Source organism: Gadus macrocephalus, chromosome 21 (assembly GCF_031168955.1).
Source record: "Gadus macrocephalus chromosome 21, ASM3116895v1".
Taxonomy (NCBI): Eukaryota; Metazoa; Chordata; class Actinopteri; order Gadiformes; family Gadidae; genus Gadus; species Gadus macrocephalus.
The window spans coordinates 3,851,522-3,877,784 of record NC_082402.1 but is presented as its reverse complement, the minus strand read 5'-3'; the positions used below and the strand labels follow the sequence as shown (position 1 = coordinate 3,877,784).

General features: G+C 45.6%; 1 protein-coding gene across 1 annotated transcript; it reads right to left on the bottom strand.

Moving 5' to 3' along the window:
* Positions 1–19,679: 19,679 nt before the first annotated feature.
* On the bottom strand, positions 19,680–25,876 carry tent5ab (terminal nucleotidyltransferase 5Ab). The gene is made up of 2 exons (XM_060041470.1): positions 24,392–25,876; positions 19,680–22,779 (listed from the first exon to the last, which is right to left on the bottom strand). Exons 1-2 carry the CDS (start codon positions 24,818–24,820, stop codon positions 21,958–21,960), a joined length of 1,251 nt encoding a protein of 416 aa, XP_059897453.1. The 5' UTR covers positions 24,821–25,876; the 3' UTR covers positions 19,680–21,957.
* Between the last annotated feature and the right edge of the window lie 387 nt (positions 25,877–26,263).

Below are 26,263 nucleotides of genomic sequence, written 5' to 3'. Positions count from 1 at the left end.
GCCAGGGGTAGCATCTCAACAGTTAGGTACCAGCGATGCCTCTCCATCGCCTTGATCGCGGATGCTGCAATGCCCTCATCTACAGCCTCGTATGCCTGCAGGTGGTGGTAGAGTGTCAGGTCATTCCAGGCAGCATCTACAGCTTTCTCGCAGGTCAACCACCACTTTGCATAGATGTGTCTAATGAAAATGGCAAATGCCCGAATCTTCGGCACCTGCTACCGCGTGTGGTGATTGTGCCCTGGGGAAGCAACTCGATGTGCTTCTCCATCAAAGCCAGCTTGAGTGTATAGAGCAGCTTGGCCATCCATCGTTCCTTGTGGAGCGCTCCCGGTTATTGGAAGGTCACTGCAGTCTGCTCTTCACCATCTGCATCCAGATACACAAGACACAGCTGCACAAACTCATGGTAGTCACCTCGCTTGTGGTCAGTGACTTATTTTGCGCACCTGACAAGTTCAGCACGTAAATTGCCCAGGAGTGGTTGCTCGTGTTGCCAGGAATGTAGCGGGACCAGTAGCTGCTGTATTCTTGTGGTAATAGGTTACATTTCTGTCAGAGACGTGTGAACAAGGTAACCTCTGGCTAGCATGATGTCTCCACCTTCAGGTCTGTGAAAACCTGGTTCAGGAGGACCTCACCAATGTGGTGCCGGCACCCAGACCAAAGCTGTGGTCGGCCCAGTGAGAGCTGTATGGCAATGCAGGCTGCTGTGAGATGGCCAGTGTTTGAGGTAATGGTGTCAAAGGCCATGTTGCCAACCTGGTCAGCGCACCACCAGTCCTGCAGCAACTTGCATGTCAACCGGGCAATGATCACTCCACATGCCTCATTGGTCTAATTCTTATCGCCGGGACACCAAGCAGTTTCAGCCGCTCTGCATTTCCAACCACTGTAAGACGCTCCTCCACCTGGCGCACATTGCTGAGCATCGGTGTTAACTTGGTGTCCACTGCTTGTGCTGTTCCTCACTGATTGTCTCCAGCTCTTTGCGTCTTGCTCGGTGAGCTGTTTCGTAAGATGCAGAGAGAGTCTACATTCACCGCCTGACACTGCAACAAGGCCACGTGTGAATGCAGCCTGTTGCATTGGTGACATCCTCAACCTTGTAGCCAATGACACGACACTTGGTCGGCTAAGGAAGTCAGGTGGAATTAAGACGTTTGTTCCAGTCTTCTTATGCTTGTGGGATGGCTCAGATGGTGGAAAGACTGTGTCAGTATCCTCCTCTGACTCCTCATCACTCTCCGACTCCAAGCTTGACATTGCCGTCATCTCCTCCAGCTCCTTTACACAGCCGGCTGTTTGGCTGCAGCGGCACCTTGACGCTCCTCTCACTGCTTCACCTTGAGCTGCAGCTTTTTGTCCAATACACCAAATGTGGCCACTCTGTCAGTCTTCATGCTGGCCAAGAAAGCTAGGTCTTCTGGGTTATCAATCAGGTTTTCGACCTTTGAAGGCCACAACGGAAATGTGACATCAAGTCTTCACTCCATGGCCAGGGAGATTTTCAGCAGCTTGTTGTTAGCATTGACTAAGTCTACCATCTTGTGGCACGCTTGTGTGTGCCAATACCTATTAATACAACTTGATGACACAATGACACAACTACAGATATGATAGTAATGTGTAATATTGCATACCCAACACAGAAAGATCACCTCAAACAGAAAGATCACCTCAGTTTTCTTAAGATGTAGTATTGTTTACCTCAGATCTCCATGGCGACCATTGAGCACTGTTAACCACTTTATCCAACAAAAACAGATGTGTGGTGGCCCCCCTAAATCATCATGTACTGGAAAAATATTTTGCATATGTTGTTTCTACATATATTGGAACACTTATAGCACCCAGCCATATCAAAATTCAAGAATTGTGTTTTTTGATGCACCCTAACGGACATGTGTCAGAAATATACATTATGCTTGAATTCCTTTTGGTAAGTTGATTGATTGATTTATTAATTGATTGATTGATTGATTAATTGATTGATTGATTGATTGATTGAATGATTGAAAAGACATACGCAATCATGTATTGTGAACTTTTTTCTTTTTTTTCTTGAACAAAGGCTGAACAAAAGGGCTTTTCGCTCAATGACCAGAATGTTAAATTTTGCACACGCACACATGCACACGCATGACAAAGTGCAGGTCTGTCTAGACTTTGAAATTACTTTTGTATCACACAATATTTATTCCAAGTTCAGATAGGCCTATCGTTTCCTTAGTCACTTGCCAGGAGAATGCAGTTCAGCTGCAATGCGGGCAGTCTGGTTCATGCCAAAATTTCACTCATTCACATCTAATGATGAGAAATTAGAGAGGCAGCAGAGAGAGAGGTCATGTTTCCCGAAGCTCCGCTAGGCATTGGAAAAAACTACTTAATTCATCGTTCAGATCTACTTTATCTTATTTTATTTCATGATCATAATACCTAACAGTATATAGTTTGTTTCCGTCGTCCTCCATCGCTCGATTCAACAATACATTTTGGCACTTTTTACTCCCGGATCGGACCGCAGAAAAAGCCTTGGACTTTCCTATCGCCAACATGCCTCTGTACTCTGTAATGCCTTTTTAACTTCCCCTTTATTTTCTATTTTTCCCAGAAAAATACATGATCTGATACCAGAGAGAAAGGTTGTATAAGGGTTAGAGTCCTGAGTTTGTTTGTTTGTATAAGGGTTAGAGTCCTGAGTTTGTATTTGTGTAAGGGTTAGAGTCCTGAGTTTGTATTTGTATAAGGGTTAGAGTCCTGAGTTTGTATTTGTATAAGGGTTAGAGTCCTGAGTTTGTTTGCATAAGGGTTAGAGTCCTGAGTTTGTTTGTATAAGGGTTAGAGTCCTGAGTTTGTGTCCAAGTTCTGTCTGGGTTAGAGTCCTAGAATCTGGATTGGAGTTCCAGAGAAAGGACCAAGTTCCTTTAGGTCGGGTTGTAGTCCCGACTTGGGTTCCAGAGAGACTGTTGATCTGATCTTAAATACATTGCACTTTCAATTTTACTTACTAAAAAGCCTTTTTAACTTTCAATTAAATTTTCTCTTAAATACATTGCACTTTCTATTTTACTCATTTCTTGCATATGTTTTCTTTTACTTATTTATTATTTTATTTTATTGTATGACAATGTTTATGTGTGAAGCACTTTGAGTCGGCCTTGTGTATGAAAAGTGCTATATAAATAAAGTTGCCTTGCCTTGCCTAATGTGTTTCACAACATTACAATTAGGGCACATTACAATTAGGGCATTTAGCAGACGCTTTTATCCAAAGCGACTTACAGGTTTGGTTAATACACACATTGCCACACCGACGGCAGAGTCAACCATGTTAGGCGATAGCCAGCTCGTCAGGAGCAGTTAGGGTTAAGTGTCTTGCTCAGGGACACATGAACACTAAGCTAAGAGGAGCTGGGGATTGAACTAGCAACCTTTCGGTTACATTCCAACTGCTCTACCTCCTGAGCTAAGCCGACCCAAATCAACGCACACTACAATGTCCTCCGTGTGTAAATAAGAGTACCTTCCTTGTACATAAGTTCTCCAGCTGAGCAGAGTATGAGCATGAGAGATAAGCTTATCAACAAATGTTTAAAGTCGGAATGTCCTAGATTCAACTCAACAATGATTCAGGTAATGTGCATCACACAAATTTCAAACAATTTGAAGGTCAAGAAAAGTCCATCGATTTAACTTTTATAGGCAACTGCAGACTGGGCTGTAATGGTTGGTTATTAAGGATTGACCAGTGGCTACCGATGTATCAAGTTGTATAGTCCATTTTAGATCCTTCCACATGTAGGAGGCTCAAAGCAGTTTTCCCAAGTTCAGTGCGAACAATGGGAGCTATATGTGAAAGCCAATCATCAGAGCGAGTACGATAAGGTCCGGAGGTCCAGTCCAATACTGAAGTGATAAAACACGGTAGAAGATCAGGACAGAATACAAGTGCATATCACGTCTCTCTGCGGGAGAGGATCACCCAGCCTTAACCTATAGGATGTGTCGGTGAGTAGTAACCATAAGCGGTGATAAATCTGAGGGAGGAATAATGTACAACATCGAAGAAAATCGAAATCTACCAAGATGAAAAAAAAACACTTCAATGACTCTCATTCTGCTAATCATTTTCAAGCTGGTTTGGATCCCGTACCAGACTGACATTCTCAGGAACCACTAGTAGCACCACCTCAAGGAGTGCATGTGTGGTACTCTCAAAACTGATTATTTGATTTATATTAGCAGAAGGTAATTTTCTCTGAATTTAAGGGCTTGAAACGATTTTTATAAATGTATGAGACCAGTACATTCATTTATTCCTCATAATTAGTGTTGAGAGGAACTTAAAATCAAAGCAGCACCCAGGTGGAACTGTTGACACTGAAGTAGTTGCGTTCCGGGTTGTCGTCAGATGGGAGCACTTCCGCCCGCGTCCTCAGACGCAACTTGGGAGAACTGAGCAGTCGTGTCTTCATTGTTTCTCACCATTTTCTGTACATTACAGGTCAGTAGTTGGTTCAAACTATAAAATGTCAACCTTCTAAAGCCTTGCTTTATATGTATAACTGTTAAAGAAGTTCGGGTCATGTTTTGTTGTGTTTTTAGCGAACTTAAGAGACTTTAAAATACCGCCGTTGAGTACAATGGCAGGGGTAAATACCGGAAGGCGCGAAACGGCAGTTCCCGCCGATTATGGGTTTATTTTTCACCCTGTGTATTGCCTTGCGGGCATTCCGCGAAATTTAAGGGTTTTTGTCAGCACTTTGCACAGTGTTAGTTTTATTTGTGGTCTCCTGTACACTACAGTTCAAATGGGAATATGAATAAATGTTAAAGGCTCATGGTTACAGATTTACAAGTTTGAAAGAATGTTTATATTAATGCATACTGTTTAAAGATAAAAATTTTTACTGTTACATCCAGTCACAACTTGGTTAACTTTGTATGGAAAACGTTTAGCTTTCTCTGAGTAATACTTTTGTTTTATTTAAGTGTGTGTGAATCGAGAATAATTGCCAACAACTTGTTGCATTCAAGTACAGTGGATTAATGCTGTTTATTGCACTATATTATTATTGATGCTTTAACTCACTTAAACAGGTGAATGTAAATGAGTACGTTGCTCAAGTAGTCAAGTGGACTAATGGAGAATATTGAATGTGCACGAGCTATAACATGAATGTGAATTAGAATAGGATGTACGATGTAGTTAATATTTGATGCACTTAAACAGTTGAAGACTGAACAAGAGATACTCAGAGAAATGTTTGTATTTTATTTGTGAATTTCAATAGAGACGCAACTTGGATGACGAACTGAGCAGTCGTGTCTTCGTTGTTTCTCACCATTTTCTGTACATTACAGATTTCTTTATTGTTGCCGTGGCACCCAATCCTGGGACCCGTAACACATGCTCCAGAAAGTCTGTGGAGGGTGAAGGGGAAGGAGTCAGTGCTGTGGAGTTCCCTCCTAGTGTGCAAATGGATGAGTAAAAATGGACTGCATTTAGCACTTTATAATATCGGCAGAGTAGACACAAACCCAATCACATACCAACGGCGGAGTCAACCATGCAAGGCGACAGCCAGCTCGTCAGGATGAGCCTTGCTCAGGGACACTCTAGCCAGGAGGGGCCGGGGATCAAACTAGCAAACTTACTGTTTACCAGCCAACCCCGTTAACTCCTGAGCCCGGTGTGTCTCAGTGTTCCTGCAGGCTTGTTTTCCCTTCCCTTGGAGTGACATCTTTATTCACTGCCTGGGAGATCTGCGCTGACCTGCGGTGGCCAGGCATAGCCCTCGCTGTGGGTGGGAGGGGGGGCAGGTGGGGTTTCTGGCTCACAGTGTCGGATCATGTTAAAGTCACTCTCTGATATGGGTAGGGGTGGGAGGGGGGTCACCCGAGGCTAGCAACAACAACAACACGATCACACATGTAGTTCCACATCAATCATTGTCCCTTCCCAACGAGGACCAGATGTTCTTCAGTTCCACGCAGGAAAGGGATGCGTTTGACCATAACACAAAAACAAATAAATGATTGTGTGTCTGCGTCCCAGTGTTTGGAATGAAAAAGGAACAAGGAACAATTAAAGGAACATTATACCGGAACAACGGATTGAAATTTCAATCTGTTGTTCCGACTAACCTGGTGTTCCGGTATACTGTTCCTCTAGCAGGAGTTACATCGCCATAAATAAGGCTTTATTCACAATGATGTTTCATCTTTTGGATTCTCTTACTCAAATTGCTATCGTGACTCTGTTATACTCAAATCGGGAGCGACGACACGACACACGGAACCATGCTGGATGGTTTGTTGACGGCGACGCGAGGGGTTAAACAGAAATCAAAGTGAGAGCCGTGTGTAAATTATAATCCCCCTGCTATGGCTCGAAGAGCAGCTGTACTCTGAGGGCAGCGAGGACCCCCTGCTCTTTGGTGGCGGGTGGGTTTACCCCCCCCCCCCGTCCCCTTCAGCCATCGCCATGGTGATTGATGACGCTGCATGTCCAACTTATGTTTCATAGGCCGGGCTCTTCCTCGAGATGTGAAACGTGATTATTATCAAGGAAGGAACACTCCTGTTTTTCAAAGCCTTTTAAAGGCCATCTTGTGAACTTTTATTTTTGGAAAGATAAGAATAGTACCTAGTCAACTTCCAGCCAGGGGACAGGCCCCACTGCTTCGGCCTCCTGGGCCTCTTCCCTAAGATGTAAAACATGATTATGGGCCTGCTCATATGGGCCACTCGCCACCACAACCATTATCATCTTCGGATGCTGTTATTTGACAGTAAAAGCAGTATATTAGCCGACAGAATGGCAGCTCCTCAAATTCCACAAAGTAAACCTGTTGCTCCTGTGGAAAAAAAAACTCCATGCGCTTCAGCTTTTGATTTCATCCGTTTTTTTCTCCACTCAGTTTTTATTACGAGCCGGTTCATCCCTTTAGACAGTCTGGTGGCGCGAAGCCTGGTGGAGAATATTTTCCGTTTCTAAATTTGAAGGGGATTCCAGGTATCTCACCAGTTGGCGGTTTACGCGAGCCAGAAGCATTTGGTTTTACTCTGCCGTGAGCTCAGCTCATGGTTGAGGTATTCACAGGAGTCACGTGCGGGCGGGGAAACTTTTCTCTGTCTTTGTTCCTTTTCCTGGCCACAGATGTTTAATGGAACTGCACACTTCTCGATCCAACCGTCTGTGTTGTTTTATCCTTGGTTGAGTTATATTCTATCACACTCCATATATCATACTATAATACTATCATTTATTCCATTTCATTTGATTATATTCAATTCAAATCCATCATATTCTATTATATTTGATTATATTATATTCTGTCAGACTCTACTCAATGTTATACTATTATATTGTGATCAACAGGGTGAGGTTCCAAATATTTGTGAGATTCAGTGGAAAAAGTCTCCCCATTGCAATGTGTAACCCCAATAGACAATAGACAGGAAATGTTTTGATTCCTTTGTTTCGCGAGCAGACCTTCGGTTGTCCACTGCTGGTTTCAGTTAGCAACTGAATAACTTTGCCGGTGAATTAGCCAACTCAGTCCCACAACCCTCTCCAACGTTACTTCTTCAAGTTTGGGGAACATTTGGTCTGAGAGACCATCATGTTTTAGTTTGAGACTATATTTCCAATAAAGGCAAGGCAGCTCTTTGCATGAAGATCTTGAATCATCCTTAATATAAACTCTGAAAAGGAACATTATTTTGTTAAACGTAAGGTTCTTCATGTAATCTGTAATGTTATTGACTATGAAGGAATGTCATATATATATATATATATATATATAATATATATATATATACGGTACTATATAGTAAAAATCCCTCGAAATCCCTGTGCGAAAAAAACAAAAAAACACAGTGCATTTTTATTTAGAAAAAACAAAAAAAGGGCCTTCAGGGGTCACGCCTGCTGCTCCGTTCCAAGTGTCCACTTCACTGGCGGGAAGATTGTAGTCAAGAAAATAAAGTCTGATAAATAAGCTGTGTGTGTGTGTGTGTGCATGTTTGTGCTTGTGTTTGCGCACGCACAATTGTGTGTCTGTGTGCATGTTGATATGTGTGTGTGTGTGCTTGTGTGTGCGCACACACAATTGTTTGTCTGTGTGAGTTATTGTCGAGGCATAATACGATATGCCATGCTGAACCAAGAATATCCCTGCGGAGTAAATGAGTCAGAGATTCCATGCGAACGTGTGTCTGTGAGATCGAGTTAGCGACTGACGATAATGAAGAACTGATTCGATCATCGGGTCTCTAACGGGGGGAAAATAGTGTTCGCCAGTGGGAACTTTGATGGATTGCAGGGGCACTGACAACATTCCAGAAAATATGTGGTTTTTTGTTGTTGTAATATTGGTGATACACAGTTGTAACATGAATCCACCTTAATAAATAACTTATTCTCACTTAACTAATTATTTGCAACACTCCTTTAAAGGGTGACGGGAGTTTTGACCACGGCCCTCGAGCTTGCTGCTATGGAACCCAATGCGTCCGATTTTTCTAATACCACAGCATATACATTACTTATATTTATTTAATTATATTTTACCCCTCTCAAGGTTTTCTGCTGGTAAAAAGGGAATTGGCTGAAAAAATATTCAAGTTGGGCTACCTTAATAAAGTTTGTGCCAATGGCCACAAATTAATATTTTTTGGCCACGAAAAAATAAATCCTCTATGTCCCAGAGGGACATAGAGGATTTATTAATCCTCTATGTCCTGGAGGGCTCCGTAGTAATCATATCAGAGTCATAAACATAACATACACCTGGATCTCCATGAAACAAACTTTTTGCAACAGCTTCATGGAGCCTTCAGAGAGCAATAAATCGGGGATCGAGAAGTTGTAATCCCGTCAGAGATAAGGCAGATAAGACTTTAAGTATTAAATGCTTAGCCAAGAAAGCATTTATCTTACCCGACGTTTTCTTGGTGTCGTTCTTTTCCTCTTATGCAACGTTGTGCCTTCGCTGAGTTAGCCTACACCACATTTTTCTCCCAGGGAGCATGTCCTTACCCCAGCTTACCTTTGTCCCCTCCGTCAACCTCTCTCTCTCTCTCTCTCTCTCTCTCTCTCTCTCTCTCTCTCTCTCTCTCTCTCTCTCTCTCTCTCTCTCTCTCTCTCTCTCTCTCTCTCTCTCTCTCTCGCTCATTGCATTCCCCCTTCATGTCTCCCGATCGCTCCTCTCTCTCCCCGGCAGTCTGTACCCCAGATGGGCTCAGATGACTCTGGGAGAGAACAGTGTGCGTTATCACAACCAACGGCAGGGTGGACTGCAGTGTACGCCCGTACACATGCACACACACACATGCACACACGCAGGCACGCGCACACGCATGTACACACGCGTATTTACGCGCACACACACGTAGACATAAACACACACACATGCATGTACAAAAGCGCACACACATGCACCCTCTCACACACACACACACACGCACGTACACACACACATATTTACGCACACATATAAATACATACACACACACCCTCATACACAGATGCTGTCATGGTCCGCCCCTGGTTTTCCCATTCACCTGCCTGCCACCCTGATCTCCCCTAATTAACCCAAACACCTTCACCTGTGCACCTCCTATATCAGTCCTCTCCTTTCACTCAGTCCTTGCCAGATTGTCACTTGTTTCATTCAGAGCGTTCAACAAACACAGAGACTATCAACAGGGATCCAAGTCGTCCCTGTCCACGTCTTAATATTTTGCTTGCTGTCACATCCCCATTAGTGGCTCTGTCATCGCAGAACACATCAATATGAAACCGATGACCTCAGCTCCCAGGAGGCCACAGACTAATTCAGACGTGCTCCCGCGAGGTCAGGAATTTTTCAGTTTTTCTACTAATCGCATTAGTGTGTTGCTCAGGCTAATAGGAAAGTAATTACAGATTTTTGGCCGCCCCCCCCCCCCCACAACCCTTCACCTTGACCTGGGATGGGTGCCAGGTGAGTTGTGAAAATATGCTGAGGAGCAGACATACTTTATTGCTTTATTCCCCCCACAGGGAGGAACCCCAGGTCTCTCAAAGTGCGCACAGTAAAAGCTTCTTTCCCTTTCTATGTTTACATGTATTTTTTTTTTTTTTACTTCATTTCTATTTCGGCAACTTTTTAATTTTTGTTGCTTCCTTTCATTTCCTTTGGGTCTTTTTTTCTTTTCTTTCTTTCCATTTATCTTTCTGTCCTTCCTTGCTTTGTTCATCTCTCTCTCTCTCTCTCTCTCTCTCTCTCTCTCTCTCTCTCTCTCTCTCTGAGGTGTGAATTCACGCCGGGTGCACAGCCGACCGGTATGCGACCTGAATAATTGTCATCCAAACAGGGCACTTATGAAAGTCCCCGCCCTTCTGATTCAAAGTACACTGTGGCCGCGGACAGACTGGGTGTTCTCAACTCCCACGTCCCTTCTCATGCCTCTGCCAGCTGTGTTGACCGACCCCCCTTTGAAAAACAAACATACAGCGCATTAAGATATAAATGATGATTCGTTTTTTATGCTTCCATCCATGTTGCCGTGCAAACATGTACTGGTCGAGTCGAACTCAAACAACACAATGTGCACTGACCTCATCTCCCTTCTGGGATTAGTCAATTGCTTCTTCAGACATTTGTCTCGTTGCAGAGCTCTTGGTAAATAAATTATCGTTCTTATGATAGTAAACGGGAGCCTCTTGTGCATATACTTCGACTGTGTGGTTGCCACGGAGACAGACGGTGGTAAAACAGGACAGGGCTGGCTGAAGGGGCCTCTGTGCTTCTCATGCTGGAGATGACACCAGGAGCCAAGGTCACGACCCCGGCTGAGTAATGGTGTGTGTGTGTGTGTGTTTGTCTATGGTGTGTGTGTGTGTGTGTGTGTCTATGGTGTGTATGATGTTTATGTGTGTGTGCATTATGTATATGATGTGTGTGTGTGTGTGTGTCACACACCTGTGCACAGGTTGTGGAGGATCTAACGGCCGTAGGGCCCTTTAGGTCAACATAGCCTCAGTGTGAGACTGGAGAATACCTAGAATGAGGGGCGAGGTATGACTGGGAGAGCTGTTAAACAGGGGGGGGTATACACAGAGATACGAGGTCAACGGGCATGAACTGTGGAGAAAAGGGTTCATGAAGCGTCTCTGGGGAAAAAAAACAATCAATTCTAAAGTGTATATCGGGAAGGATATCACGATGAAGACCGGATGGAGCTGAGGCGGCAGTGACCCGGGAGGCAGAGCGGGATGGCGGGGAACCGCACGGTACTGCACAAAGGAACCCGCTATTTTGATCCCCGGCTCCGACCAGAGGGTCCCTGACCCTAACTCGACCCTGACGAGCCGTCTGTCCCCTTGCTCGTTGGGCTCATTGCCACGTGAAGAAGCCCCGCCCATCGGGTCTGTTCTGACCACTCGGTGTGAGCAGAAAGTAATCGGAACTGTTTTTAGCTCTAATATTGTGTCGGGTCCGATGAGTTTATAACGTTGGCTTTAATACTGTGCGGTCTTATGAAGTAATACGATTAAATTAATTTAAATCTGTGTGTGTGTGTGTGTGTGTGTGTGTGTGTGTGTGTGTGTGTGTGTGTGTGTGTGTGTGTGTGTGTGTGTGTGTGTGTGTGTGTGCGTTCCAATTACATTACGCTATTGCATCAGACCACACCGACCATGTTGAATAATCCACTCTGTTGAATAAGTCTACTTTCCACTGACTGTATGATTTCCAGTCTCTTTCACCCCCCCCCCCCCCCCCCCCCACTCACACCACCACCCGGCTGGTACTCTGACTGACCAGACCCCCCATGGAGAGTGAGGAGTGAGGGGGGGGGGGGGTCATCTGTGTGCTAGCGGAGGGCCGGTAATCCATCACCGGTGTGGGGGGGGTCACATGGAGCATTAGGTCAGGACGACTGCTGCTTAACCTGGGGTAACCTGGGGTAACCTGGGGTAACCTGGGGTGGCGGAGCGTCCCGGTTGAACACTTCCGATCAGATAAGAAAGGATGGGATTTCCTGGGGGGGGGAGGGGGGGGGGGGGGGGGGGGGGGGGGCGGGCGGGCGGGGCGGAGGGAATGAACTGAAGTTGTTTGTTTCACTATGTAACCCGTCATTCCCTGTTATGTTCATGCGGTCAGCTGGATACGCCTGCGAGCACGGCCGCGATTCGTTCTCCTTTGCCCCGACGATTCTATCGATTGTCTATTGGAAACCACGCTCACAATAGCATCTCTTTTCCCGAAGGCCGGCATTATTCTCTATTTTGTTGTTTTGACTTCAGACGGGTGGCTTTGGGTACATTCTAGCCTCCACCAACCACAAAGCATAGTTTCCCCTCTGCAAATCCACCAAACTGTTTTTTAATTTGTATTCCTGAATTAAAATAAGGCGCACACAGCTCTTTTCACTTTGAGCGAGGTTGCCCTGTGTGTGTGTGTGTGTGTGTGTGTGTGTGTGTGTGTGTGTGTGTGTGTGTGTGTGTGTGTGTGTGTTAGGTTTAGACGATGCTGAACCCAAGAGCAGACAGAGACGATGTTGAAGGGATAACAAAAAGGGTTCATTGAACAAGTCAGGAAGCAGGTAGTGGATGAGGGAGCCGGGGGAAGAGCGAGATGGGCGAGCTGGAGAGAGTGATCCGGGTAACTGCAGGCAGAGGAACAAAAGTTAGATGTAGTCCAAAAACAACAAGAGACTAGAGTAAGAGAGCGAGGTAGCAAGTAACACTAGAGCCAGGCACGTATAGTGACCACGGTAGTGCGTAGTACGATCTGGAGCAGACAGCAGGGAATCCAAGGGTTTATGAAGGGGGTTGGTTGAGGATGAAGACCAGGTGAGCATGATTCTAGATGAGGGCCAGGTGTGAGGTGAGACAGACAGGGGGAGTGGCAGACCAGGAGGAGGAAAACACAGCAGACTGCTGTGACCACAAAAGTGTGTGTGTGTGTGTGTGTGTGTGTGTGTGTGTGTGTGTGTGTGTGTGTGTGTGTGTGTGTGTGTGTGTGTGTGTGTGTGTGTGTGTGTGTGTGTGTGTGTGTGTGTGTGTGTGTGTGTGTGTGTAGATTTGGTTATCTTTTCGGCTGACTCCTTGATATTTGCAGATGTTTAGCCATACTAACGCTTGAAATGGGAGAGAGAGAGAGAGAGAGAGAGAGAGAGAGAGAGAGAGAGAGAGAGAGAGAGAGAGAGAGAGAGAGAGAGAGAGAGAGAGACTTCGAGGGAGAAAGGTTGATGTCATCAAGCGGTCATCAGTCTCTTTAGAGATTAGAGAAGTTTAGGAAGAGAAATTTAGAGCTAAGAGGAAGTGAAAGAGCATGTTTGCGTCACCGAGGGAGGGAAGTTGAGGTTTGAGCTTAAAAAAAACACATGTCATCTGATATGGTTGCTGATGTGTTTTACTGTAAAGTTGATCAGGCTTGACCTGTTCTGACACAATGACAGCGCGGTTCACATTGTGTTTGAACATGCACATTTCCAATACAATTCTGTAACTTTCTTCACGTGTAAACCTTTCTGGAAACAGCTGGTGAAAGAATTGCCCAGCGAGAACATAGAGTACACACAGACGAACCTTTGTGCCAAACGGCCGTGATTCCAGGTAGGCTCATAGGGGATGTCCCAATCCACACTGGAGGTCCAGGCATATGTGGCTCCAGGCCTCTCTAAAAGTACTGGATATAACAGGGCCCTCTCTGTCTCTGCTCTCTCTCTCTCTCTCTCTCTCTCTCTCTCTCTCTCTCTCTCTCTCTCTCTCTCTCTCTCTCTCTCTCTCTCTCTCTCTCTCTCTCTCTCTCTCTCTCTCTCTTTTCCCTCTCTTTCCCTCTCCCTCTCTCTGTGTCTAAAATACTTCTTATTTACCATGAATCTGTAACAAATATATCTTGTGGTAGTTTGCATGGGAGTTTCAATAAGTTGATAATAGTAGTAGTATTTATAATTATGATAACACATCAATAATAACAATACTTATTATTTATCATCTATTTATTTAATAATCTTGATATTCACGATAATCATAATCATAGTCATAACAACAATCCCACGAGGCCTACTACTCATACTCATAATCCTCTTCATTGTGTCGAGTTGCGTTCCACAGCTGGACATTGAGGAAGGAGAGACGGCAATTCTTTCTGAAACCAAAACAACTTGATTGGCAAGTCCACTGAATGACGCAACAAGACCCCACCGGGGCCGATACTAAATCCCACAGCACTCCTCTTCACGTGAAAACTTCAGCGTGTGTGCTTGGGTCCCAGCGCCACTCCCAAGAGAGAGAGAGAGAGAGAGCAAACCACAGCACAACGTTAAATAACTGTTGATAAAACCACATCCGCTCAAGACGAAGTGCTGTGCTACTGAATCCCAGCCATCTGCAGGTCACAGCAGGCCAGCTACTTTGTGTCATGTACATGCTTCTGTGCGTTTCCGTTTTATGCAACAACATTCGGATGCAAGTCTGCTGTCAGTCGCTTTGGTGGCACATGATTCCGAACAGCTGACGCTCGTTAATTGAATTGAGGGTTAGTGTTACATGCATAGTGACATGGTGCCAGCGCTGTTACATGTATCAGCACTCAGGGAAGGCCTCTTGTATCTATTGTAACAACCGCTGAGCTCCAACCACCTGGCTCTCCATCTATCACTGATGCCTTGACCACCCCCTGCCCCCCCCCACCCACCTAATCATCCTTATAAATATATATATATATATATAGATAGATAGTGTCACACAGATGCATTATCAAATGTACCATATAACATGAAACCATTACATTTCTAAATGAAAACGATGCCAAATGCATCCATTGCATTGTGATCTCTTACAATCGTGTTGCAACAGTTGAACTGAATATTAGACGTACGGTTTGTATTATTCTTTGGAACCTCTACTGAACTGGACCCAGCAGAACCTGCAGGGTGTGTATGTTTGTGTGTTCCTTTGTTTGTGTCTGACCCCCTCCTAACAACACACGATGACGCCATGAAACATCCATCCCAGCTGTAACCTCACATGTTCCGATGCCAAGTGGTTGTGATTCTCACGGAGGGAAACATCATTTATCTCTACCTCTCTACCTCTACCCTGGCAGACCAAAATGCACTAAATCCTTGTTTAATCCCATTCTGGTGGCTTCAGTCCAAAGCGGCTAAAACACAGAAATGATAAATAGCAATAGGCTAAAAAAACAAACTCAATGCCATGGCCTTTGAGTGAGTTATAGAGGAGCGACTTTGAGGATCAACTTGCCGTAGTAATCGCCACAAGCAGGCTGTTCTTCTGTTGATGGGTGTGACCTTTGGCAGACGGCCATCTTCCAGGCCACGAGTGGAAGACCGGCTGCGCCAGGAGCAGGTGTTTTGCTGGCAGGAGAGCTGCCTATGGCAGGTGTGTGTCTCTATAATAATGTGTTCATCACTATCATTAGCTCTCTGCTAGGAACAGTGTGCACAGAGGATGTGCACACGCCAAAGGGAGGGATGAGTGATAGGAGAAGATAGGCACCCTCCTCAACGCTGCCCGTGAAATGCAATGTGTGTGTGTGTGTGTGTGTGTGTGTGTGTGTGTCTGTGTGTGTGTGCGTGTGCAGGACTTGCACTTATACGTGTTAAACACATGTTGTGCTCTAGGGTAGGGCATGTACGCACATGTATGCGCCTGTACACACACTTACATACACACACGCACACACACACCAAAATATGTGCAAACACACACACATGCAGAGACATGCACATATAAACCCCTCAAATTAGTACCTACCTTCACATTTTATTGCAGCTCAAAAATAGGGCCTCCCTAAGTGTCCATGGTGATATAAACACCCATTACAGATTACCCGTAGTTTATTGAGTTAAAGAAGGAACTGGCTCTGTGGCTGGTGCTAGCATTCGCTTCAAGGTGACATTCCATATAGACCACCGGAATTCCACTTGACTGCAGAGCGTATGGCTGACATTCAATACAAACGGCTGAAAGCACACACGGATAAAAGCATGAATGAACAGGGTACTTTTTTTTAAGCTATAATGTGCATGAATGGATCCACACACAGACACACACATACACACCTGCACTCACACGCACGCACACACACACGCACGCACGCACGCACGCACGCACGCACGCACGCACGCACGCACGCACACACACATACACCTGAGTTTCCAGTAAGTCTGAGTTCAGAAAGAACAATTCCAATCAAGTCCATCCGAATCGTTAGTACCAGTTTATCAGCTCATCTTTGATGCGCTTGATTATCAAAATTATATCTATAATGATTAGAATGACTTCAATTTAGATAAAATCTTTCTGATGCTTAAATGTTCTTTTCGGAAAAATTTAAGAATTGGCAGCATGGCAATTTGGCACGTGCGTTTGACACCAATCAGACATGTTATCATGTTGTACATGCTTGCATAAATGAGTCATGCAGTGATACGAACTCATAGGCGTATCATTAACCAGCAAGTGCCTGTGCCATTGCACTCAACCCTCATTAGCATATGTTGCTATGCTAATAGGTTTACTTGTTTTGTTTTCTCTCCGTTCAAATAACTCACCCTTGTCGCTTTGTTCATCAATATGTGTGTGTGTGTGTTTTTTTTTTTTTTTTTGTCAATAAAATATTTGCGTTAATCGCGCGATAATTTTTGCGTTAACGCCGTTAATAACGCGTTTAACTGACAGCTCTAATATATATATATATATATATATATATGGTGAGCACTATTCTTTATCAGTCTCAGAAAAAACCAAGCAGAATAGAGAAGAATATTCAAACAAACAATTCGCAGATAAATGATAGAACTGAGTATCTGATGCAATGCAGTGCACTCGTACATTTAACTCATGTGTCAGCTGGTAAGAACTAGAGGATTAGTAATTTGTTCACTATGTATATATTTACACACACACTCATACATCTTGGGATGAAAAGGGCACTCTTAACTGGCCTTCTATAAACTGACTTCTGTGCTTTCACTGGTCTGTTGCAATGAATTGATCAACTCTCGCACACACATACGCACACACACGGACACACAGACACACAGACACTTACACACACATACACTCACACACACACGCACACACACACACACACACACACACGCACACACACACAAAAACTCAGTCACTGTCTCTCTCTCTCACACCCACACAGAAACACCCACACACCCACACACACACAAATGCAGACAGATACACAGATATGCGTTGGAACTCAGCCACACACTCACAAATGCATCGCTGTTTCTCACAGTCTCGTCTCTCTGTTGTTTGATTTAGTCCGTGAACTTTGACCTCGGTTCCTCCTGGCCCCAGTTCCGACTTGGAGAGGCCTCTAGCACCACCCGTGTCTGTCAGACGTTCGTTTGCGTGCGTCTTTCTACTTCAAATTTGTGTCTTGACAAAAACCTCGGCCTGGTACAGCTTACTGGAACCAGAACTCGGTCCAATTTCAACATTATTCCATGTCAGCTTGTGTAAACAGGATTGTGTTTGTGTGTCGTATTAATATTGACTCACAGAGCTGTTTTTCTTTTCTTTTTTTCGCCCTCCCTGATTTTGGCTGCCGCTGTGAAACTCCCTTTCACTCGGACGAGTGAAGCCAACGTTAGCATAGTCAGATGTGTATACAGCTTGCACGGAGCGGGAACTAGTTTCTAGTGGCTGTGTCGTTCCTTCCAGACAAAAAAAAACACCTTGTCTAAAACACACAGACCTAATCATCACCCCGTTAACGTTACATGTGTGTGGATCCTAGCTTCACGATCATGATAAATATTTGCTTATCCGGGGGCAGCCGACACAGACATTTACTTACAAACGGACGTGCTAACCGCCCTAACCCGCATTTATGGACGCTTTGTTATTCCTTTATCATCGACATTCTATTGGTTTAGTTATGATAAACCTACACACTCTAAAAAGGCGCGATAAAATTGATACCTGCTACCACAGCAGCGCGTACCGCATACGCCTTAGGCGACGCTGCCTGCACGCATCCAATCAGGTGTCCATAAGCCCCCTGACGAAGGAGGAGAGATCGACCGAATCTTCGGGCCTTCAAGTGGGAAAAGCGATCAGCGTGACCTCAGAGAAGGTATCTGGAGTTGTGCTTGGGTGTTGGGAGGAGTGTGTGTGTTACGGTACAATGGCCAGCAAATCCCTCCGCAGTAGCCCCAGTGGATATCTGAGCACATGCTTATGAAGGGGATGATGATGAGCTTTGGGCAGACAGGCTAATGTCCTTACTGCGCAGGTTGAGAGGTGGGCCTATATTTAGTGCTCACTCTCTCTCCCTCTTAACGAGGGATAACATAGGCCAGGCTTTCTGCTCCCCGGCCTCTCTCTCTCTCACTCTCTCTCTCTCTTTCTCACATCTCTCTCTTCAAATCTCTCCATCTCTCTTCGTTCCCCCCCCCCCTCCCTCTTCACTCTCTCTCTCTCTCTCTCTCTCTCTCTCTCTCTCTCTCTCTCTCTCTCTCTCTCTCACTTACGTGCATCTCTCTCTTTTCAAATCTCTCAGTCTCTCTTCCTCCCCCTCTCTCCCTCTCTCTCTCTGTCCCACTCACACAAAGACACTCACTCTCTGTCTTGCTCTCATCCACCCAGCCTCCAGTAGACTAATAAGCAATAATAAGCATAAATAAGCAGAAGCAATTATAAAAACGTCAGCGAGCAAGACAGTGTGAGAGAGAAAGAGAGAGAGAGCTGTGAGGACAAGGGAAAAAGAGATGGAACATGAGAGTTGTGTAAAGAAGGGAACGATGAGAAAATAATGGAGGCGTCGGACATGACATCTGGAGGTCCCTGGTTGTCTTGGCATCACAGTGACGCAGAGCGTTGAGCCAGGCCACAGTCCGGCTGCCAGCATGTGTTTCTGGGGGAACAAGGCTCGGCCGGCAGTAAGGTCCCCGCACTGCGTTTGTAGGACCCTTGAACTGGCCAAGCCTGGCAGAAAGACTTAGGACCGACGACTGTTTTCAATAGACTCCTAAGAACCTGGAGTGCGATTAGCTGCTGTCAATGCGCTGGATTTTTAGTCTTTGTAGTATCTTTGGAGTATGACCAATTGTTGTAAGTTGTGTTGTTTGTTTTGTGTTGAATTTCCCCCTGTGCTGCACTACTAACTATCCTTGTGACCAGATTACCCTTTTCAAAATCGATTTTTTTATCTCAATGTGTTTCAACCTGGATGAATAAAATAAAAATAAAGCCAAGAATCTTTCTGACATGGTCTGGTGGCAAGAGGCTAGCTCGCCTATCGCTAATGGCTAGCTAGCTGCTATAGCCACAGAGGATTCCATCACGTTTGCAGGCTACAAGCTAGCGGTGCCAGGCCTGCCTGCTGGGATCCTGCAGTTAGCTATCTGGGGCCGTTCACCCTGTCAAAAGCCATGGCCAACCCTGGATTACTCAGCCTCTTTGTCTGCCTGCTTTTCCCTCTCTTATTCTCTCATTGGCCTGATTTAGTGCTAAATATCAGTCTTCCTCCATTTTACAATAATCCCAGTTGGGAACCGAGGTTTTGTTTAAATGTAAAGTCATCTCCCTCTTTTAGAAAACTAGCATATTCACAGGGAGACATGATACTTTCTTCTCTGGCGCTATAGTATATAGTATCATGTTGATTGAATTGAAGAGAAGAAAAGAAAATGTTTGGTTGTGTTTTTATTATTATTACTCCATTCATCTTAAGACAATACTCTCCAGTAATAATTAGGTCCCACACGTGTGGCATTCAAACCTCTGAACAGAAAAGTGACACAATCTCTTTTGAGCAATGAAAAAAAAAAACATCTGACACAGCTGAAAACACATCAAGTATCACGCCCAGTCGCAGCCACTGCTCTTCAACAGTGTAGTATCATAGAAAATCTCACAAAAATACTCTTTATACTCGACAACTCAACCTCACTAGTCTCCCTATGGCCGCGGCCAGACACAAACTGTACAAAAATAGAGGTCAATAGAAAAATAGGATATCTGACGAGAGGTTTGGTTCGAGGAACTTCTGAAACTCAAATTCCCCATCCAAGAGTTGAAACATGCTGTAGTCCACCCTTGGTTTTGATTTTTCCCATTCCCTGCATATACTGCGATTATCCTTATCTCTATTTCCACAAATGGACATTACTTTTCTGTTTTTAGTCAGAGCAAAACCAGCTGGGAACCAATCGTCAAGCCCCAATCCCCCGTATCTCCAAGAAAAATACAAGTTAAAAACACACAAAGAACTAATGTTTTTTTTGTGTTCCAACGTCAGAGTTTTCTCCTGGGTGGGGGGGGGGGGGATACCAGCCTGTATGACTACAAGTTGTATGTCCTCACTTCAGGCCTATCAATATCTACTTAAACATACATTACCTGTGTGTGTATACACAATGCAACCTCCACGCCTCTGACAAACATGCCGTTTGTATTAGCGCCACATAACCATGGAGACCAACTCTGGTGATGTGTGTTGCGGGGTTTGGCAAGTCTCTCACCTCCCTCTCCTTTTTGTCCTTCTTCGTTCTTATCTCCCACACACACACACACACACACACACACACACACACACACACACACACACACACACACACACACACACACACACACACACACACACACACACACACACACACACACATCAACCTCCCTGCCGTTCCAGCTGGTTTTGCATTGGTCCGGATCTACTGGGTTGCTCCATAAGCCTTTGCCCTTAGTATAAGAGATCTATCTCAGTATTGACACTCTTTGGTCCAAAATACATTCATTAACAGCGTAGCCCACACAGGTCCCTTAGGAGCTGAGCCCACCGAAAAAAAAACTTTGCAGGCTGTGAAACACAAGGCGTACTGCACTGCATTTGTTAGAATTAGCCTAGAAAATGTACAGCAGGAGGATGTACCTCTTTACTGTTGCAAGGAAACCAGGAAACATGTACACCCCGAAACCTACAATGAGGACGGGCTCCAGAGTTTAAATGTTTTCAATTTGGGATGCGTGCAGCTGCGCGCGGCCAAAAAAGCGTGTAGCTCGTATTAGAAAAACAGTGAGACACTTAGCCATTGTTCTCATTGGGAACCGTGCTTGGTTCAATGAGAACAATGAGAACCAAGGGGGACAAAGACTATACAGCCCCGCCCCAGCTATTACAAAAAAGCGTTCGGTGAGATCGGCCCCTAAAACAGCTCTATAGTCCTCTAAAAAAAACAGGAATAACAAAATATCTCTTCCCTGTAGGATTTCTTTTTTTTTATCTAGGCACTTTTTTCCTCAAAATAAAGTTTTTGTCCGTTGCGATGACATCGGATAAACATGGCCGACAATGTCCGTCTGCTGCGGGGGGGGGGGGGGGGAGACGGTTCCTCTTCTCATGTAGAGTGCCTCCCACTTCTCTATTTCCACTCGTGGTTCGCAATCGACCTCGCGGATCGCTGTGATCGTCGACCGTAGATTGTTTTTTTGATGCGCTCTTTGTACAAAATTTTAAGTCTTGGTTTTCAGCATAGATTGAAAACCACCGTGTCCGGTATTGCTGGTAGCTCAGACATTCTGTAACACTGTGTATTTAATCGAACGAGGCTATGAGGGTGATTATCATGTTCACCGGACTGAGGGCAATATCTGACACTCACGCTCCCACCACCCACTCTGACAACAATCCCCTTTCCCCCCCCCGGGGAGAAAAGCCTTTCTCCGCGTCGGGGGACCTTGATGCAGTGTCTCCCCTTTCCATCCTCCGTTCTCCCATTTCCCGCCGGAACTCCTCAGAGAAAGAAACTCTTCCTCATCATCGCAAAAAACGTCAGGGGGAGCCACCATGGACAACAACGACTACAGCAGCAGCGGCGAGCAGCGGCGAGCAGCGGCGAGCAGCAGCAGCGGCGGCGACGGCAGCACAAGCAGAACACGGGACGAACAACATTTTTGGCCTTTTTTTTTTTTTAGTTGCAGGGCAGCCAGGTGGCCTGCTGGTACACGGGGTGACACGGCGGCGGGTGGTAGTGGCGTGGCGGCGAGGGCGGACACGAGTACACCGGCTGCACCTGCGCCACGTAGTAGTTGCTGAAGTTGCCGTCGGCCACGTACGGCGCCGGCTGGTAGAAGCAGGTGACGTTGGCCGCGTTGGGGATGGCGTTCTGCTCGGCGAGGACGCGCAGCGCCAGCGACGAGATGAGGCTCAGCGTCTGCCGCCGCTCGTGGCCCATGAGGCACACGGTGCTCTCGCGCACCACCTCGTACAGCGTGGCCAGGTAGTCGTACTTGCGGTCCTCCAGGCCCACAAAGTGGTTCTGCAGGTAGGACTCCAGCTTGCGCCGCTGCTCGCCGATGTCCGAGAAGTCGATGAAGAAGCGCGAGCACATGTAGCGCTGCAGCAGCTTCATCTCGGCCGCGCAGGCCGCGCGGAACCCCCGCACCAGCAGGTGGCAGTACTTGAGGAGCCCCCCGCCGCGGATCTCCTCGGGGCTGCGCGTGCAGATGAGCCGCCGCCGCAGGTGGTCCAGGGCGGCGGGGAAGTCGCCGTACACGCTCTCGCCCAGGATGGTGGGGTGGAAGGTGGCGGCCATGGGGTGCTCGGAGCACTCGTAGAAGAGCAGCAGGGAGTCCAGGCGGATCTGGAAGGAGTCCACGCTGAACTCGAACTGCCGCCGCAGGGAGTCGACGAACTTGAGCTCCACGTTCTTGCCGCGGTTGTTGGAGAGGGAGATGAGGCTCCAGCGGTCGGAGTCGTTGCACACCTTCACCATCTTCTGGACATAGGCCTCCTGGGTTGGGGGGGGGGGTAAAGGGGAGAGGTGAGCGGTCAGGGGTGGTTTGAGTTGGACACTGATCATCAGGAGGTCGTGGGGTCAGCTGATGTTGTGTGTTTGCTGTTGGGTCAAAGCGTCTAGCAGGGATCTTTGTTTTTATTGCTTTTTAATTACTCTGTGTAAAGAATATGCTCGTCTAGGGACTTTTCCATGTTCCTAATCTCTCTGGGTCTGCAGACGTTAAGGGGTCTGCAGACGTTAAGGGTTAATTTATTTCTGCTTTTTTCTTTCCTATTTGAGGGCTTAGAGCATGAAATGTGCATCTCGTCTGACCATAGGCCTGCCAAACCAATCCAGACAGCAATTGTAATAAAGGGCTTCATAAGTCAACTTGAATGTCATCGATGCAGCGGAGTACAGGGGTAGAAAAGGTAGAAAAAAGTAACAAGACTTTTTGATTGATATTCATCCGATAATTTAAAATGTAGGTATAGATTTGCAGCCAACCAATGAACAACATGAATCATAAACTATGAAGGATGAATAGAAAAAAGCTTATTTTCCATTATTTCCATGTCATTTGTTCTTGAAATAGGTCAAACTTTATTAACTTATCATTTATAATTCAAGTCTCTTTGTGAAGTGCTTTCTGCACATTCAATTTAAGTCAAGTTCATTGCATCAAAGTGAACGTTCCATGTTTCTAATTACATTGATTTATACAAAATTATTCATGGGTTCCGAGTAGCTCTAGCAAGTCCACATCAAGGAAAAGGGCTGATATTGTGGCTGTAGCTCGTTCAGGCGCTAACGGTTACTTTCTCAAGGAACTCCGTAGCCGGCTGATTAATGTGAATCTGACTTAAATTGGATTAGACAGAATCCTCTTTGAAACCCATCGTTCTGACTAGGCCTATCTATCTGCAGCCCTATCATTCTGTTGCAGCTATACATTCAAATACTACATAAAATGGACCCCAACGTGGATGTAGCCTATAAGGTTACAATAGATAGTTGGTCTTGGGTGCAATTAGTTCCAATTGCCCGTCAAATAAGCAGGCCTCCCAAGTAGGCAACCTGAACGCTTATAACATCCTAGTTCCTGCGGTGATTAACGAGAAGTGATAGTGAAATCTCTCTTGGCACTTCGTTGGCGAGTTAGACCAAAGTGTCTGAGCCTGCACAATATTATAGCTACAAATAACAGAACAGGTAACATGTCAAAACATCTCACCAAGTGGTTCCCAGCCTTTTTGGACACAGACCTCATTTCCAGCTCTAGAAATGTTTGCGACCTCAGCTTTAACATTTGTACATCTGCTTCCCCTCAAATCATTATTACCCAATTAGCATCTGCCGGTAATATCAGTGTTCCGAGGACGTAATCGCATCGCCCTGCTGTACACTTAGTGATAAGTAGTATTATGCTGCCTCGTGGATATGAATCCTGAGGCAGTCAGATATATAGGCCTACAGGATTTATATGTGACCTTTTAAAAAAGTATTTAAAAAAAGTGTTTGTTAAAATGTATCATCAAATGTATACAGTTTATATCAGCAATCTCCCGCGACCACACATGCATATCAGGGGACTCTCCAAAGGTTGAGAACAATGGTGCATGCTGACCTTTAAGGTGACTGGTGTGATCTTCTCCTTATTCACTCCTTCCGGCAGAAAGTCCAGCAGTGCATCCAGAACGATATCCTTCACGATTTGAAACTCCAACTCCCCTTTCAGATCGGCACAAAATATCAAGTCCAGGTCCTTCCAGCCCAAACCGCTGTCCTCATGCAGGACGTGGCTGGCGGCGGAGCCGTTCAACCGCACCTCCCGCACATGTATCCGCTTCTCCTCCATGCGACACCGGACCACCTTGACGATGTCCCTCGGTTTCATCTCCAGCGTGGGGAAGTTCCATCGCCCGTGGATGGGGATGGAGCTGGTGAGTATGGCGTCCAGCCGCTGCACCTGGTCCCAGTTTAGGACGCTGAGGTTGAGGCTGTCTCTGTCTAAGCAACTGTCCACAGGAGGCGGCGAGTCCGCGGGCTCGTCCATCTTGCCGGGAGGTAGATATTAGTTGTTCAATGTAAACATACACGTTTATATCGAGTGATTTCTCGTGCTTTGGTCGAGGGGTCCGTGTCCGTGCAGCCCCTTCAGATGACTGCTGGGGCCTGTGCTCTAAATCGGCGATTTACGGTCGCTTCTAGTCGCCAACATGATACGATTCCGTGCAAAATGGTATTTCTGCAGAAACTAGGACGTGCACTGTGGACACGCGTAGCCAGAGATAGTGTAGTCCTACTTCTTACATAAAGTCTGCTAGGCTAGACTAATTCGATTCATCAGCTGTTCAAAGCCTTGAGGATAACTCACTCGCATCTGCTGGGTGTCCGTTATTTTCTGACCGTTCAAAACATGGCACGTCCACAGCATGCATCCACCAACATTGACAGAAGTTTCAAAAAAGAACACGCATTCCGAGAAGTACCCGTTCCTTTTTTTTTCGTCGGAGAAAGTGTCGATTTTACGCACCGCCGTCCGCGCGCCTCCTTCTCCGCTGCTGCTGCTGCATCCGTTACGCACAAATGTTGCAATTATAATATTCGACAATGCACACCTGCTTTTGCTTTCTTCAGAAAGTGGTGCGTGAAATTGTATTATGACTTACATTTTGGATTCTTTTTTCGAGGGTTGGCATTGTACAATGCCACAGAAGTCCCGCTGCACAGCTGCTGGAGAAGTTGTGAAAACTAGGAGCCCCGAGCCAGAGGAACTGCGGGGCTTCTCGACGTGGTTGATAGCCACGCCCACCAATGGCTGCAGAGCGTCCTCCTTAGTTCTACGCCAAGGCTCCGCTATAGTGATAACAAATTAGCTTATTTTTATGACTTTAGTTAAAGTGATACATTACCGGTTTGATAAGTATAGACTTAACCACCGTGTATTGTTTAGCCACTGTTTATTGTGCAGGCAGTCACACAATTGATTCCCAGTCTGTCACGCTGTGATAATATTACAAAAAAGTAATACGTGTAATAATGTGTTTGTAAATGTTGCATCTACTCCCATAAAGTTAAAGTGTGAACTGTCAAGGGTTAACAAAGAGCGTCAGAATAAGAGGAAGAAAGAATAAAAAGAAGATCAAAATAAATTGTCCACATCGATGTGCAGGACAGATGAGCTGGGAGGTGGACAATGCATGGTGATGTGTGTGTGTGTGTGTGTGTGTGTGTGTGTGTGTGTGTGTGTGTGTGTGTGTGTGTGTGTGTGTGTGTGTGTGTGTGTGTGTGTGTGTGTGTGTGTGTGCGTGTGTGTGTGTGTGTGTGTGCGCCTTACATGCATCTGTCCATCCATATAAATAGAGCATTACACACATCCTGTTCATGCACGTGCATAGCCTACATACAGTCATACATTCATGTAAGCACATATCCATACATACATGTATACATGCACCCATACATGCATACATGTATATATGCATACAAACATACA